General features: G+C 44.3%; 1 protein-coding gene across 1 annotated transcript; it reads right to left on the bottom strand.

The window, feature by feature from the left end:
• Positions 1–1,742: 1,742 nt before the first annotated feature.
• Positions 1,743–9,481, bottom strand: LOC127567975 (visual system homeobox 1-like). Its single transcript, XM_052011216.1, is given in 8 exon segments — positions 1,743–1,798; positions 2,676–2,718; positions 2,721–2,816; positions 2,818–2,869; positions 4,714–4,745; positions 4,747–4,826; positions 6,517–6,600; positions 8,947–9,481. Coding segments are annotated over 8 exon segments (837 nt in total). The 5' UTR covers positions 9,341–9,481.
• Positions 9,482–17,327: the final 7,846 nt, after the last annotated feature.

Raw genomic sequence — 17,327 nt, 5'->3', positions numbered from 1 at the left:
GCAGAAGGAGTGCACCATCTCTCAACACTTATCCCACGCTGCACCAGCCCTGTCCAGCATCTCCTTCGCCACCTTTGGCAGAGCTCGTGATCCCACATTGGCCTCTTCAGCTATCTCAGAACCCACAACTGGAGTGGATGCAGGGAGACTGCCTAAGAAGAAGAGAAACACCCATGCCTAACAAGAATCCATTGAGCTCTGCTGTTAAGTGTTCAATAGGCCCAGCATCAGCAGTTGCTTGAAGAAGAGGAGTTCCAGGTTTCCACTAGCCTCAGTGTGAAGTAAAGATTTTCTGACCACACCTCTGGAGACCTGGTACTAATTTGCAAACCGTTGCCCTCTTCATTTCTGGACCTCTTACCAGAGGAAATGGTTTCTCTTTTATACTTTACCAAATCTTTAACCATCTTAAAAACTTTCAAATACATACCTACTACATGATACACCACAGCGATATGATTCTCCAGCACGACACAATGCAGCTGCCTTGCCCTCTGTGTAACCCCCACCCCAATACATTCTACCCTTTGTTTATAATGTTTGTCCTCTGTGTTACCCTGTGCAATCATCGTACCCTCCGTGCAATCCATTTCCAGTCTGTGCTTTACTGTCGGATAGCACGTATCATAAAACAGACTACCCTGAGAAACGCAATCCATCCCATTTGTCAGTCTGAGTGCTGTGTGCATTCAATCGCAAAACCTCTGTCAACATTTAACCTCCACTCCCACCACACATTGCTTTCAAAGCTTATGTCATTTCTTTTTTTGTTATTTTGTTTTCTATTTCACTCATCAAATCATTCCAAAACAATGAGGATTGAGAAGCAATGTCCTCTGTGGCTCTACCAATGCAATCAACGATAGGAGATACTCAAGGGCAAATTGGTGAAGCCACCCTCTCCACGATAAGTACCTTTCATCTGCATTTATTTCATTACCCCACCCATGCAATGGTGACTTGGGGATTTTATATGGTGGCTTGGCAATCACCCCATCATCACTGGAATGGACAATCTGAGCCTCATTTCACAGTTACACTGTACAGCCTAAGTATTATACTTTCCAATGGGTACCATCTTCGTCTGAGTTTCTCCTATTAGTGCAGCCCACGGCCAGGATTTACGTTCATGTTTTACCACCTCCTGGGCCTTTTATTTCCATAAGGACATCATTCACCTCCCTCCATTTGTGGTGTGTCGGGACAGGAAAGGCACTAAGAAAAGGGGAGACATAATTTGCTATGAATTTTTTGACATTTTCTCTATTGTCCAAGTATTACATTGGAATGCCCTGCAGTTATTGGGTGTAAAACTACAATACCATTGAAGGCCATTGATTAACGACCAATAAACAAATAGCAGCTCAATGGCAGAGGTTAAGTTCGTTGTTCATCCTCCTTTGATGTGGTTACTTTCACACTGAAAGAATCTGATAGAAGTGGAGTAAGTTCATTTCCTCTGAGAGGGAGACTGCTCCCTTGCACTGGGTTCCCATCTGCTCAGGCGATGCCAGTGCGATAGTTTTAATTTTTCTTCTGTCCTCTGTGTCCGTTGTCTTGTCAGATGGCCTGGAAATGCATTGCTTTGGACTGGTATTCTTGCCTGATGGTTTCTCTGTGCTGGAGAGATCCAATGCCATGTTGCTTTCCTCAGCTGTGCCAGTGCTAGTCAGTTATGGGGCTCCCGATCTGTGCCACCTCCATCTGCGATGACCTACACTGCTCTCGCAAAATTCCTTTTCTCACAGATTCCACATTTTAGCTTTCATTGTCGGGTCAATTGATTTTTTATGCATTCCTAGATTTTAATTAAAGGCTGGTTAGTGACGGTTTGGTTAGTTTTTTTTGTTTCCCTTTCTTTCTCCCTGGATATTATTTTACAGAATCATAGCTCTCTTACTAGCTATAGATTTCACAAAAAGGAACCACATTGTCTTTTCAAAGAGTTACTCAACAAGTCATAATCTTCCCGTACTTAGACCCAAAGCCCCGCCCTCCTCAATGAAATATTCAGAGATTACCCGAGGAAGGTTCACAGTTGACAATGAACAATCCTTGCTGGGATCTCCATAATCTGTTCAAATGCAGTGCCAATAAGTGTGCCATGTAACCTCAGGGTCTAACAGCCTCATTACTTACTAACCTTGACTTATCTTCCTGACAAAAGGACTGGGCTCAGATACATTCTTAAAAAGGTAAATTTCAATCTTTTTAAAAAAAAATATTAAATCCATTCCTACTCAGCCAAATTTTAATGGAAGTTCATCTTTTATATCAGAATCTACATTTACTCTGAAATGGAGGTGGATAGGTGAGGAAAGTGGCGGGGGGGGGGGGGGGTCTGCAAATTAAATTTTATAATTCACCTTCATGTCAATAAACTTCATCAAAGACCTTCAATTAACAATATTACAGAAGTGGTGCACAATCCACACGGTGATCGATATCAGTCCAGATTTTTTTTCATTGCTTCCATTTTGAAAAACAACAGAATGAGAATTTATCTCGGCCTGTAATAAGGCAGATACAGCAAATGAACCATCTGTTTTAAAACACTGTCTCATTTCCTGTTCCCTGAAAGAAGTTTATGATTCACTTTCACCCATTGCTCAACACCACAAGATTAACTTTGCAACCCTCTCCCCCACAATGCCCAATAATCTGCAGTTGCTTACCAAGCAGCCAGGGGGCACAAGATCCTACTAAACCATTTTTGGTCCAGAATTGAGTATGGATTCGGGCAGTGGGATGGAGTGCCTGACCATGGCTCCGTATAGTCCATATTCAGCCATCACACTGCTCCTGCCCCAGCATTTTCTCCCTCTTCCTCCACTTCGCTCTTCGGTTTTGAAACCACACCTGAGGGGAACACACGTGGACCAACATTATTAAACTCTAACTTCTGCCACAGCTGCATCCCAGTGGCGGTTCTCTGTGGTGGATACCATCACCTTGCTGCAGGAATCTTGAGTCTGTAGTGCCAAGCTGGGCAATTTCACTTGGCTTCCTGCCGAGCTCTTCCCACCATCAAAGTTACAAGTACTGCTCCATTCCAGCTTATTCCACACAACATTAAGAACAGCAATGTGTGGCATAATGGTGCATCAGGTAGAGCTGCACCATTAGGCTCGATCCTGACCTCAGGTGCTGTGTGTATGGAGTTTGCACGTTCTCCCTGTGAACCACATGGGTTTCTCCAGGGTCCTCCGGGGTTTTCTCCCACATCTTAAAAACATACCAGAGAAACACAAGAGACTGCAGATGCTGGAATCTGCATGCTGCTAGGTTCTTTGGCTACTGTAACATGCTGCTAAAAAATGTGACTGCTAGGTTCTTTGGCAGGCACGGTAATGTAGCGGTTAGCATAACACTGTTACAGCGCCAGCGACCCAGGTTTCAATTCGGAGCTGTCTCTGTAAGGGGTGTGTACGTTTCTCCCCACATCTGCGTGGGTTTTTCTCCTGGTGCTCCGGTTTTCCTCCCACATTCCAAAAAGACGTACAGGTAGGAAGTTGTGGGCATGCTATGTTGGTGCCGGAAGTGTGGCAACACTTGCAGGCTGGCCCCCAGAACATTCACCGCAAAAGATGCATTTCACTGTGTGTTTTCAGTGTACATGTGACTAATAAAGATATCTTATCTTATCTTATACTCTACGTTATCCTTAGCATCAGTGAGTGGCTGGAGTTTAAGGTAGAAACTGCAAAAGTGAATTAAGTCACAGGGATACAAGTGAGGGAATGGGACTGATGGGATTGCTCTTTGAAAGCCTCTTCCTGTCTCGTAGTAAGTATGGGAATGAGCCCTGGCTCAGTGGAAGCAACATCCCAAGTGTTCACACCCAATGAAGTGTGGTTATGTTGTCAAGCAGGAAATGCAGTGACAATTTGTACACAGCGGGTTCCACAAACAGCAGTTGCAGAGACCATCTGCCTTATGTTAACTGGACAGTTAAAGATTATCCCTGCTTCTCTTTGAAGTGGTGCCTTGAGAACTTTTACAACCACTGGCAGGGCCTCAAGTCTGATATCCAAAACTCTGCACCTCCAACAGTGCAACACCCCCCTCTGCAAGGAGTGCATTGGAGTGAAAGTCTGGATTATTTTGCACCAGGTTTCTGCACTGTGTCTTGAGCCCATAATCTTTAGCCATAGAAGTAAGAGTTCCAACAATTGAGCCTTGACTAACCAGCAGATTCATACTTGTACTTACATTTAACAAGCAAAGGAGGCCATTCAGCCATCGGGTCCATACTGCCCTCCCATCTGAACAATCCCATCAGCCCCATTCCCCCCTCTCCTTATTCCCATGTATCTCTGCAACTTGTTCTCTTCTCACATGCCCATCAACACCACTTTTATCCTTTTTGCCACTTAAGTGATAATTTACAGAAGAGGAACAGTTTACGGAGGAATCTGGAGCACCCAGAGTAAACCCATGCAGTCACAGAGAGAAGGTGCAAACTCCACACAAATTGCACCCGAGGTCAGGATTGAATCCAGTTTCCTGGAGCTGTGAAGCAGTGGCACCAACTACTACATTGTTTCTGCCACACTTCCTCATTGTGGAGGAAAAGAGTTTATGCCATTTTAATTCTCACCATGCTTATCATATGGTTAATGTTAAACAGTCATGTCCAATTAGATCATAACCAAGGTGTGAAGACTCTGTAGCCCCCATTCCAGGTGGACCAGGTGGTTACCTGTATTCGGTTCTTCTGCCAGCTCTGTCTTCATAGCTAACATTTTCTCTGGCATATACATCAGGGTAATGAGCCTCATTAAAGATTTTCTCCAGTTTCCTCAACTGGTGAGCTGTAACACACAGTCCTGTGCAAATCCAAAAATCAACATGTCAGTCTCTATACTAGTGGGGTTATGGTTACCATATCAAGTGATTTTTTTGTATTTTCCAACTTTATGGACAAAATCGACATGAATGCCTGTAAAACGGAACCTGTTCATTATCTAGGGATGGCCCGCATAAGATTATGAGGGGTATAGATAGGGTAGACTGCAGGAAACTTTTCCCCATTTCAGAGATAGATGAAACTAGAGGATATAGGTTTAGGGCAAGGGGGAAGAGGTGTAGAGGGGTAAATACCTGGAATGCACTGCCTGAGAGAGTGGTTGACGCTGGGTCACTGACAGCATCTAAGAAGTGTCAGGATGAGCATTTGAATCGCCCAGCCACAGGGGGCTATGTACAAAGTGCTGGGCGATGGGATTAATACACAAGGGTGCCCACTGGTCGGTGTTGGGCAGAATGACCTGCTTCCATCTTGTACGATTCTATCAATATGACAAGCAAACCAAATATTGGGGAACAGCATAAATTACATCTACAGTTGTTGAAAAGCAGCAGAGTGGCACAACATTCATATGCTACAGTACAAATGGATTTGTTATCACTGAATAGTACCATGTTAACCTTAAATGTTAATGATGGCTCATGTAAAAGGAAGTCATATTAAGCTGCTTTGCTGCTGCTTTCCTGACTCACTTGCTTTGTATAGATAAAATGGTGATACCTTCTGCAGTAAGATTTACCCTTCATATTGGTCATGTCAAACTACTTTGGTATATAATAAAAGTTCTCCTCAACAAGGAAGACTTCAAAAAGTTAAAATTTCAATAAGTAGGTAAGAAAGGAGACCATAGATTAAATTGTTATCCTTTCAAACAAGGGGAAATTATCTGCTTACTCCAGTTGTCTACTGTCCTTCGCCAACACATCTACCCTCTAGAATGTACTTCCAACAGATATAATTGTTCTCAATGCATAATCTGACCACTGAGTGTTGGTGATATGGTCACTAATGGAATCTGACTGGTCAGTGTTGTCAGAGCTGCTAAAAGGACTGAGCCCTGGGTTGTGATTTCAGACACTCTGTGGCTGCTCTTGCATTGTTATGTTTTGTACTGGAGCTTGCTCAACCCTTGCGGGCATTGGTGTGCATTGCCTGTAAGGGTTGAGCAAACTTCAGTACAAAGCACTTTCCAGCATATCTGACGTCAAGGACCTACCAACCCCTTCTGGGCCCACAACCCTTTACACAGCAATCAGCACTTGATTCTGACCAGTCACAAGTAGCAATGACTATGCTCATTAGGATAGCAGGTTATAATCAATGTGCAGTGTGTAGGGTCATTGATAAGGCTACTTTGTTATACTGTAGTGCTAAATGAATCTTTTTAATGGCTTTACTTAAAATTAGAAGAATTTGAAACCGGTAATTATGAAATTCTGTTTTTTGTGCAGCAATCAGAATGTGGGAGCTGGTCCAGCAGGAATAGCCCAACCAATTATCAGAGGCTGGGGAATCTAACCTGGTATCTCCTTCCACCTGTAATCGACAATTCAGTCATGGGGTCACATGACACAGGACGAAGCCATTCGGACCATCACACCTGTGCCAGTTCTTTGACCCAGGTAAAATATGATTTAACAAGGTGCCAGCTCAAGTGCTCTTCTAAAGTCTCTGCTTACTCCAGGTTCTCAACAAAGCCCCAGCATACCTGTGTCGCCTCTTCTTCCTTTTCACCTGTGATGCTGTTGAATTCTTTGGGTCACTGTGATCACATGACATGTTCTCATCATCTGATGTGAAGCAAGGAAAGACCACAGTCACTGATAAATCCACCAAATCCAAAACAGCCAGCAAACTCACTGTTGAATCTTGTAGTGTCCTATTTCACTGTAGTTGGCAGGCTGCTGCTGTAGTGACGTTAAATTACTGGATTAGTAATTCAAAGCGCACTAATTCCAGTCCCATAGTGGGAGTTTGAGAATCTGTATTCAATTTAAAAATAGAAAGCTTTTATCTGTAAAAGTGACCACAAAGCTTTCCAGTTGTTATAAGAGGGCAGCTCATTCACTAATTTCCTTCAGGGAAGAAAACCTGGCATTTCACTCTCTCTAGCCTGAAATGTACGTGGCTTCAATCCCACACCAGTGTGATTGACTCTTAGTTGCCTCTGGGGTAAAGAGCACACTACTCAATTCTATTAATGGCATCTCAGGACAACTAAATGTAGAAATGTCTTATGTACACCCCAATGAATTAATAGAAGGAAAATATTCTAAGTATTACATCTCATCTAATAAAATCTTTGTTTACTCAGGATACATTCAATTGTTGAATTATTTTAGAACCTTGATGAATAATTCATCTCTCTAGAATAAAATGTCAGATTTTTAGGTAATTATAACAATCGCATTTCAAAAACTGAACAAACCAATTTCAAGGACCAGAAGGTCCCCACTACCTCTGCTACTGAAAACTAACTTGTTTTCGCTCATTCCCAGTTCTGAAGTGTTAACTCTGTTTCTCTCTTCTCAGATGCTGCCTGACCCATTGAATGATCCCAGTATTTTCTGTTTTATTCCAAGGACCAGAAATTCTATGCCGTGCACTGTTGAGATGGCAGGTAGGACACAATCCAAGAGAAAACACATCAGACATGCGCCCCATGTGTAGAACCAGGCGCTGAATCATTAAAAGGGAGAAGGGAGGGTGTACAAGGGAGGGCTACCATATTATTTAATGTAATGGATCAGATATCCTTTACTCAAGATAAAAAGGACACGCAGTCTAAACAAGGACCCTAATGAAACACCAACCCCTCACCGACAAATCCTCACTTTATTGTTATACCTCCAACAGTTTAAACCATATTATTGAGTTTAACGTCTGCTACAATATTTCACGGCCTGGAAACAAATCGAATTTGATCTTGAGATCAAAAAACACAAAGAAAACATTGCAAATGAATACACAAAGTGACATTGGAAAATAAAAGGTGAATTAGAATAAAAACAGGCGGAAGGGTTGATATTGTGGTCCGGTATTTCTCTCTTTACAGTAACTTGACATGACTCTCAGCCAATCAGCCTCAGAGAGCTCCTCTAGCCATCGCTCCTGCCCAGTTTCTCCCTCTATCCAAAGTCACTTTAGTCCACAGAACAGCCTCTTCTTGGGTGGGGAGGGGGGGGGGGGGGTTATGCCGTTAGTACCTCCGAAATAGTGGGCGGGATCTTCCACATCCGCCTGAGGAGGTAGACAGGACCTCAGGTTAACCTCTCAGCCGTACGAAGACACCCGCACCCGAGAGAGTGCAGTGTCCCCTCCGGTCTGCACTTGAGTGTTAGCCGAGCTATTGACACTGGCGCAAAATTCTGCCACAATGATGCGTCTAAAGCCGAGCGCAATTACTTTATGGCAAATTCTAAGCTGACCATCTGAATTCCGAAACTTCCAGTTCTCTCCTGCACCAGGACAGCAGAACTCCCACAGCGTGGAGAAGTACATGGGGCGAGGAAGGAAGAAAACAGAACGAGGAGTCGGAGAATGAACCGCGAACAAATAGGCTTGATTAGCAAGTTTTAGATATATGTCGGTCCAAACTATCTAATCAGCAACGGTTAAATGCAAAGCCCTGTACTGGCTTTTTCATCTCGCCGGTTCTGTTCCTCCTGAATATTTCACCCTAGCCAGAAAAAACAAGCAGCCAACCTCCACACAGCAAGACAAGACTGCTGTCATTTAAAAGTTCGGGAATAAAATTGGCGCTATTTACTTAATGTTCAAAGCCTGTTCAGCAATGAGACAACTGACCCGATGATCTATTGAGTCTTTAGTCAAGGTGTATCTCAACCAATGCCTCGAGACTCTGAAGACACCTGTAGCAGAGGCGGATCAGCACACCCTCAGATCTGCACTCCAGTGTTGCCCTGGATGTTGTCTGGGGAAAGTCCCACCACAAGGTTCTAACAAGAAGCAAGGGCAGTGTCCAGTGAGCCAACCTCTGGCGCAAGTTGCAGGTAGATTGGGTAGTTTGTATCCACACACATAACAGAGAGAGGGGAGGACGGGGGTCTGAGAAAGGTAAGTGGGGGGGGGGGAGGATGGAGTCACACGGACGGTCAGACTGCGGCCGGCTTTACCGGAGTTGTGCGGCTGCTGCTGGCTGTCGTGGAGAGCGACCCTCCGGATCAGCGGCAGGTGACCGTGCAGGCCGGCGGGTCTGACGTGCAGCTCGGACAGCACGTCGAGAAAGGCGGGGCGGGGCGGACGGAAGGCGCTGAGGGAACGGCTACACAGCAGCCCCAGCCCCAGCCCCAGCCCGGCCGGGAGCAGCGGCGGCGCCCCTGGCGGCGGAGGTGGCGGCGGCGGCGCGGCTCCCGCCTGTCCGGACTCGGCGGCGCTGTCCAGTCCCAGCAGGTCGGTGATGGCGAAGCCCCTGGAGCGGCTACTTTTCTCGGGCTCCTTGCTGGCGCACGGAAAATCCCCCACAAATGGTTTGCCTCCGGCCTCGCTGCTCTCCTCCCTGCCGGTCATGACGCCGGGTCTCCCTCTCCCTCTCCCACCAGCACCGTTCAAGATCCCGGTGTTGAGCTTTGCACTGGGGCTTTTCTACCTGCCTCCCAGCCGGCGGGACGCTGCCCAGGTCCAATCAGCGACCGGACAGCCCCCTCCTGGCCAAACCCCACTGCGTCGTCCGCCGACACTTGGCCCAAATCCGATCAAAGATTGAGAGACTGAAGGACCCCCTCACATTTTAGTATCCGTTAGACCTCGTGTCCCGCCTTGCAGCCGGACCCTTGACGTTGCCAATGTTTAAAAAAAACACATATGTCAATAATTGCTGCTTTGTAGTTAGTTTGACTTCCCCAGAGTCCGGCTCCAATTAACCCTCAGAGAGGCAAAAAACACTCCACTCGGTAACCAGGGACATGCCCAGTCTTCCACACAGCCATCATTGAAACTGCCTTCATTCCCTCTCACTGACTGTTTTATCTCAATATTCAGGTCAGTCGACCGAGAAACTGGACATAAATTAAATTCAAGGGACTATATCTTCCAAAAATTATTTAAACGCGGCAGAGTCCAAATTGAAAAGTGTTTTATATATCTTCAGGTCATCAGATTTTACAATTCTTTACACTAGGAATTAAACTGGGATAGCTTGATTCAGGAGAGCGTGTGCATTTAGATAAACTTTATTTAAGCCTCCTTAAATATAAATTGGGGCGAATCTCTGTAAGGAATTCTGAAGACTGAAAGCTTCAAGCTTTGGAGGCGACCCTGTAACTGGGGTTTGTACTGTCGCACTCTGCAGATAAGAGCGAGTTGATATGCTTGTGTTTCGACTTCATTCCCCAGTATCGAGGTTGTTTTGCAGAAGATGACCAGTCCTGAGAAAGTCCATACGAAGATACCACGGTAAATGTCCCCTTGCTAAGTATTGGGGGCAGAGACCCCGATAGTGCACTGTTGACTCCTTTGAGGAGACGACGTAGTGGTTTTGCAGAAGGTAGGTAATGTTGTATCTGAACAAATGTTCCCCTTTTTATTTCAAGGTCCGCAGTTTTAAATTTCCGGAATTGCATCTGACTGAAGGCGAATCAGAGTCTCCGTCAACGCAATTGCAAAACTTGGCATTGCATTACACGGTGACGTGCAGCGTGAAAGGCGTGTTATCTCAGGTAAGGGGATTATCTACCTAGCTCCTTAATTTACACGCCTTAAACCCAGATAATTTTATTTTCTCTTTAATCGATCCCTTGCAGATCCTCACTCAATTATACCCAGGTGAATGAACTGAAAGCTCTCTGTTAGATGTGACCCGATCGTCTAGGTAAATGAACTGATTGTATTTCGGTCTACATTACGAACAGTACCAAAGACTCAAATAAAAACAGAAACTCTGCAGGTTGGACAACATTTGTGGAAAGAGAAACAGTTCACGTTTCAGGCCTGGGACACTTCATCAGAACTGATGTTCAGTATCAAACACTATATGGACCCATTTCCTGTACCTAGTCCATTGCAGGTAAACCTATCAAAGGTTATCAAGGGGGCCAATATCCCTCTTAAGACCCAAGTAAGTCAATCAAGTGACAATTTCTGCCCTTGTATTTCAGGAAGAGAGTTTGAACCCAAGCTTTTTGAACCGATGCATTACAGACGATTTCACCCTTGGCGTTGCTAACCAGTTTCCATTAAAATATCTTCTTTTTGTCTAATTGTCTCGTTTACAATCTTTTATATATAACCTGCATGATTATGAGGTGCAGTTATCATGGTATATTGAAAACAGTGAATGTAATTTATATTCCTGGAAGTCGTTTTAAATTGGTTAGGAGGTCCTCGGCATTTTAGGTAAAGATGAGTTCCACCGAAGCCAGCGCTGCCCCGGAGCTCGTTTTCGGCTCTGAGCGTCTGACAGAGTTATAAAACATCAGCTTGTGGAGCGGGCTGGGGGATGGGTGAGAGGGAAACAGTCCAGGAAAGTTAGAAACCGAAATCGACTCTGGAGTATTCTGTGTGGAGACACAAGAGACTGCAGATGCTGGATTCTGGAGCAAAATAAAACCAAACTACTGGAAGAACTCAGCAAATCAGGCAGTATCTGTGGAGGAAAATGGACAGTCGATGTTTCGGGTCGAGACCCTTCATCTGGACTGAAGAGGGGAGATAGTATAAAGAGGTGAGGGGAAGGGGCGGAGTAAGGGCTGGCAAGCAACAGGTGGGTGCAAGTGAAGAGGGTAACACGCAGATGGAGGAGTGACAGAGGCTGGGAGGTGATAGGTGGAGACGACAAGGGGCTGCAGATGATGAGATCTGATAGGTATTCTGAGACTGCTTCTTTCGACAATGCTAGGTCTGCGAGTGATGTTATGTCGAGGTTCTGTAGCACAACGCTAAAACAGAAGGTTAGGGAGTCAGATCCCCGCACCCGCCCCCCACTGAGAGGCATAGAGGGGTCATCTGATGGAGGTGTTTAAAACACCAAACGGATTTGATAAGGTGGACAGATTTTTTTCTGGATGGGGCTACCCGGAATTTGGGACCATGAAGTGAAAGTTGGGCTGCTCAGAGATGCAAACTCGGGGGCGCATCTCCACACAAAGGACGGGTGCTGAGGGACGATCAAATGACTCACGACTGAGTGGATTTTTGTTAAGAAAGAGCGGGAAATGAAACCCAGGCGCCGATTATCCATGATCTAATTAAATGGTGGAACAGGGTCCAGAGGCTGAAATGGGCCGCTCCCAGTGTAAGTGTTCCTGCTGGCAAACTGAGGGAGAACAGTCCTGTTGGAGGACAGTTACTGCTGTTCGCTACAGTTTACCAGTGAGATGATTTGCAAATAGCTTACACAGAGCGCGGAGAACGGATCTCTTTTGATTCGGTCCATTTCTGCTAAACATGCGGATTAAAGAGAAGGTCCCTCAGATAAAGATTACTACAAGAGGAACGCGCATCGTCCTTCTATTATTAAAGGAAAGACCTAAATCTCTCTTTACAAGCTGTTCCCCGGGATTAACGAAATAATAACTTTCATTTAGGATAATTGTCATTTGAATGTTCGGAGCATTTGTGGTTTGTTATCGATGATTACACTTCATCCGTCTATCAAGTCATTCAGAACGGATTTAACCGTCAGATTGTCAAAAAATTACTCCTACTTATTAAAGCATCTTTTTCACAGTTAACTCATTAATGATCGTAGGCATCGGAAAAGTGCCTTTTGTTTTTGCTCAAAAAAAGTGTAAATTGTCAGTCATCTTATTTATAGTCCAGTAAAATATTCTTAATTTTATGGCCGTTACAAATTGCCCACAGCTACACCGTTACTACTTCCAAATTATCAGCAAATTCAAGACCTGTTAAATGCGTGTTATACTCAGTTCGTTAAATTCAGTAGTGGACTGTTACTAACGAACTCAGCCTTTTTAAAATCTCAACCCCCACTTTCCTTTTAATTTTCGGTCTCAACTTTCTACTATCACACCCCCTATAAAAGAAATTCTTGCAGGAATCAGAGAGGCGGGGTTTATTTTTGCCATGAATGTGCAACACACTGAAAAGAGAAATGAACAGACTTTCACCCTGGATCTGAACAGATAGTAAAATCGCTCTGCAGTAATGCAATCGATAATCCTACCAAATTTCCTGCTGAGCACACCACTACTGGATAAACCCCTAATTTCTGACGTTGCCACGAAAATCAGCTTAATTCCAGCAGTTTATATCTAAAGTTGGTCCGGGGCTGATTGGTTCTTTAATTGTGGATCTGTATATAAGTCCGTTGCAAAAAAAAAGATTAAATGCAAAAGCGGCTGATCCAAACAAAACGCAAAACCCATCTAGTTCAGAGAGACTCTACTTTCCATAAGGACTGTTAATGAGAAAAGGGGAGGGGAACTTAACTTAAGCACAAGCTGCTGTTTTCATTTCAGCCTTTTTGAGTGGAACTGATTGAGAGACTATCCTGATTCATCGTTCATCTGATAAAGATTTCCAGGATTAAACTAATCAGTGAACGTTTCTCTCTTCATCACCCCTGGAAGATCGCCTGTCATTCCCAACCGCGAGGTTATTAATCTCTCAAAGAAGCATAACGTCAAAAAATCGCTCCTCGTCCTAGTTTTCTTCACCAAACTCCAGATTCCAACAACTTCAGTCTCTTGGCTCATGTGGAGAGTCTATAACTCAGGTTCCATATGAACAGACCGACATAATCCTAACCCTACCTCAGCAGTGGAACACTATGGACCACCTCTTGCACTGCCATGGACTTGACTCTGATTTTGCCTTTGTTTTTGCACCACTGTCTTATTTTTGCAGTCTTTTTTTCTCTCTCTTCACTGTATTGTATACTTTACGTATAATTTATATTCTGTGTGTTGTCTGCACCTACATACCTGTGATGCTGCTGCAAGCAAGTTTTTCAATATACCTGTACCTCGCAGTACTTGTGCACATGACAGTAAACTCGACTGGACTTGATATTTAATCCAATATAAAATGTGCGCAAGCAAATGTTCAGAGACTGAAGTGTGCGTGAGCCTTCCAACAGTGAAGCAGGAGCAGGGCAAATCAGCCCGCCTAGTAGGTTTCATGTTGAATTGGGTCATGGATGGTCTGTACCTTAACCCTTGACACTCTGCCAGACAAGAATTTAAGAATCTCAGATCTGAAATCTTTAGTTGGGATAACCTCAATGTTTGTTTGTTTATTCTTTATTTGTTATTGTACTGTTGCAACAACAACAACACAACCAGATTACGATGGCACTCCCTTGCCTAATAAAAACCAAAACAGTAAATTGATAAGAGCAATTATAACTTATAAAATAAAACAAACATACTTACACAAATATAAAGTATAAAAAAGGCAGTGTGCAAACAAACCATGATAATAATAATAATGATAATCAACTACATATCAATATCAATATATTAAATAACACCATGATGAGTCCAGCCAGTAAAGGGGAGAAGACATAGTATGTGTACATATGTATGTATAGGAGGTGTCAGTCCATGTTCAACAATTTAACAGCTTTAGGAAAAAAGCTGTGTTTCAGGATTGGGAGGGAGCGTTCCAGATTCACACTAAAGAAGCAACTCCTGAAATCAGGCCCAGAAGAGCCTGGCTCCAGTTGTCCAGCTCCATGTGGTGAAGGTGAGAACGTAATAACATAAGATAAGATTTCTTTATTAGTCACATGTACATTGAAACACACAGTGAAATGCCCCTTTTGCATAGTGTTCTGGGGGCAGCCCGCAAGTGTCGACACGCTTCCAGCACCAACATAGCATGCCCACAACTTCCTAACCTGTACGTCTTTGGAATGTGGGAGGAAACCGGAGCATCTGGAGGAAACCCATGCAGACACGGGGAGAATGTACAAACTCCTTACAGACAGCAGCTGGAATTGAACCCAGGTCGCTGGCACTGTAAAGAGTTATGCTAACCACTACACTACCGTGCCTACCCACAAGTTTTCAAATATAGTGGCTTTCACAAGAGGACCACTTTAGTCCCCATCTGATTATTAGATTTAGTGGACACCAGTCAACAATATAGTGGGCACCAATCAATGATATAGTGGACACCAGTCAATTAAGTGATAACACTTGGGTATCTAAAAATGAGGTGGACTGTATGAAAGAGGTTGAGTGAGAAACTGTATCTAAAGGAATAACGCAAACTAACATCATGCAGATGGAAATTTATAAACAAAAACTGCTGATGTTGGAAATCTGAAATAAAATGGTTGACCTGAAACATCGACTCTGTTTCTCTTTCCACAGATGATACCTGACCTGCTGAGTGTTTCCAGCATTTTCTGTTTTATTTAATGTTGTGCAGATCTAGTTGGGATATCCAGAGATTGACACAGGTGGCAACACTCTTGACTCTGTGTCAAAATATCACGGGCCCAAGTCTCATGTTAGAGGCTTGAGCACATTATGTTGGCTGGCACTCCACGGCAGTGATGAGGAAATATTAGAGATGCTGTGGTCCAAATGAGAAGTACAGAAGCACGGTCTGCCTTGTCAGGTGGATGTCGAATACTCCATGGCATTATTCTAAGAAGTTTAGGGGTATTCTCCCAGTCCCCTGTATGGGCCGGAAGGACCTATTACCACGCTGTAAATAAAATGTAAAATTTAATTTAAAATTCATCCCCAGACTAGCTGTTATGCCTGGCATTGTTGGGGTTGTAATGTTGGCAACTGTGATGTTTGCATTCATTACCATGCAATCGGGTATTATAACTCTCCTTGTAAATGAAGTAAAATCTGACGTAAATACATCATTATTCCTTGAATTATATAATTAGGGGGTTAAAAATATATAGTTTAACTGAAGTTACCAATAAAAAGAGACACACTGAAAATAACTATGTATATAAAAATAACATTTAATATAGTTCTCTTTAAGGAGGTATGTACCAATGGACAATGTATAAATCTACTCGATTTCAATGTTGAAGTGCAGGTTATTGGCTAGGAAATTGGAAAGGGGGCGATTAGAATTTCAGGCTGGTGATTCTCTTTTCAAGTGAACCAATGTGGTAACACAAGGATCTCCATGATGATTTGCCATAATCCTGTAGGGTCACATGATCCCCATTTCAAACTAATCAGCCTTTATTTTGATCAATATTGTCCATAACCACACATGGAACAGTTCCTGTTCCAAACCTACTCTGGCACCCCTCTGTAACTCTTTCTCCTCTGCATTGATGGCTGCATTGGTGCTGCTTCCTGCACTCATGCAGAACTCATCCATTTTATCACCTTTGCCACCAACTTCCATCCTGCCCTCAAATTAACCTGGACTATTTCTAACACTTGTCTTCTGAAATGTCCTCCTACTTCCATAAACATAGCTTCCCCTCTGCTGTAATTGATAGATCCCTCACTTGCATTTCCCCATTATCTGCACGTTCACTTGCACTCACCCCTTCCCAGACAGAAAAGAGATAGAGTTCCTTTGATCCTCACCTTACACTAGTCTCCGCATCCAGCATATCATTCTTTGTCATTTCCGCCCAGCTCCAACGGGATCCCACCACCCATCACAATCTCCCCCCTCCCCTGTTTCTGCTTTCCACAGTGACCACTCTCCGTGACTCCCTGGTCTACCCATCCTTTCCCACACATCTCTCCCCATCCCCTGGCACTTTCTCCTGCAACTGTAGGAGGTGCAACACTTGTCCCTACACCTCCTCCCTCACTACCATACAGGGACCTAAACAGCCCTTACAGGTGAGGCAGAGATACACGTGACCTTCCTCCAACCTGGGCTATTGTATTCAGTGCTCGCAAAGTGGCCTCCTTTACACTGACAAGACCAAGTGCGGACTAGGCGACTGTTTTGCAGAGCACCTGCACTCTGTCTGCAACAGCCATCTTAAGCTCCCAGTTGCATGCATTGCAACTCCCCTTCCCATTCGCACACCGACCTGTCTGTCCTCTGGCTTCTCCATTGGCATTGTAAGGCCAATTGCAAACTAGAAGAACACTCATATTCCACTTGGACAGCCTACAGCCCAGTGGGATTAACATTGAATTTTCCACCTTCAGATAGCCCACATCCTGTGTTCTTCTCCTGCTGCCACCAGTCCTCCCAGGGTCTCTCTCCCCTTGTTTTCCACCCCTCACTTCGCGCCCCCCCCCCCACCTGGCTCCATCTCCCTCACCTGGTTCCACCTGTCACCTACCAGCCCCAGCCTCAACCCTCCGTCTCATGTCTATATACTGGCTCTCTTCCCTCTACCCTCTCACTCCCGATGCAGGGTCACAGCCTGAAACATCGACCATCCCTTTGCCTCTACAGATGCTGCCTGAACCACTGAGTTCTTCCAGCAGTTTGTTTTCTTTTGCAATGAGGGAAGATTCCTGACACAGGTTACAGAGAATCCAGTGACTGTTATTTTCACCATCTCTGCTGGCCAGAGATTAGGTAGCAGATTGTTAAACCTTACATATAATCTTACACTATTTGTCACTTCAACATGCTC

Source organism: Pristis pectinata, chromosome 3 (assembly GCF_009764475.1).
Source record: "Pristis pectinata isolate sPriPec2 chromosome 3, sPriPec2.1.pri, whole genome shotgun sequence".
In the NCBI taxonomy this organism is placed as follows: domain Eukaryota; kingdom Metazoa; phylum Chordata; class Chondrichthyes; order Rhinopristiformes; family Pristidae; genus Pristis; species Pristis pectinata.
The sequence above is the reverse complement of the archived record's forward strand: the minus strand, read 5'-3'. Positions and strand labels throughout refer to the sequence as shown.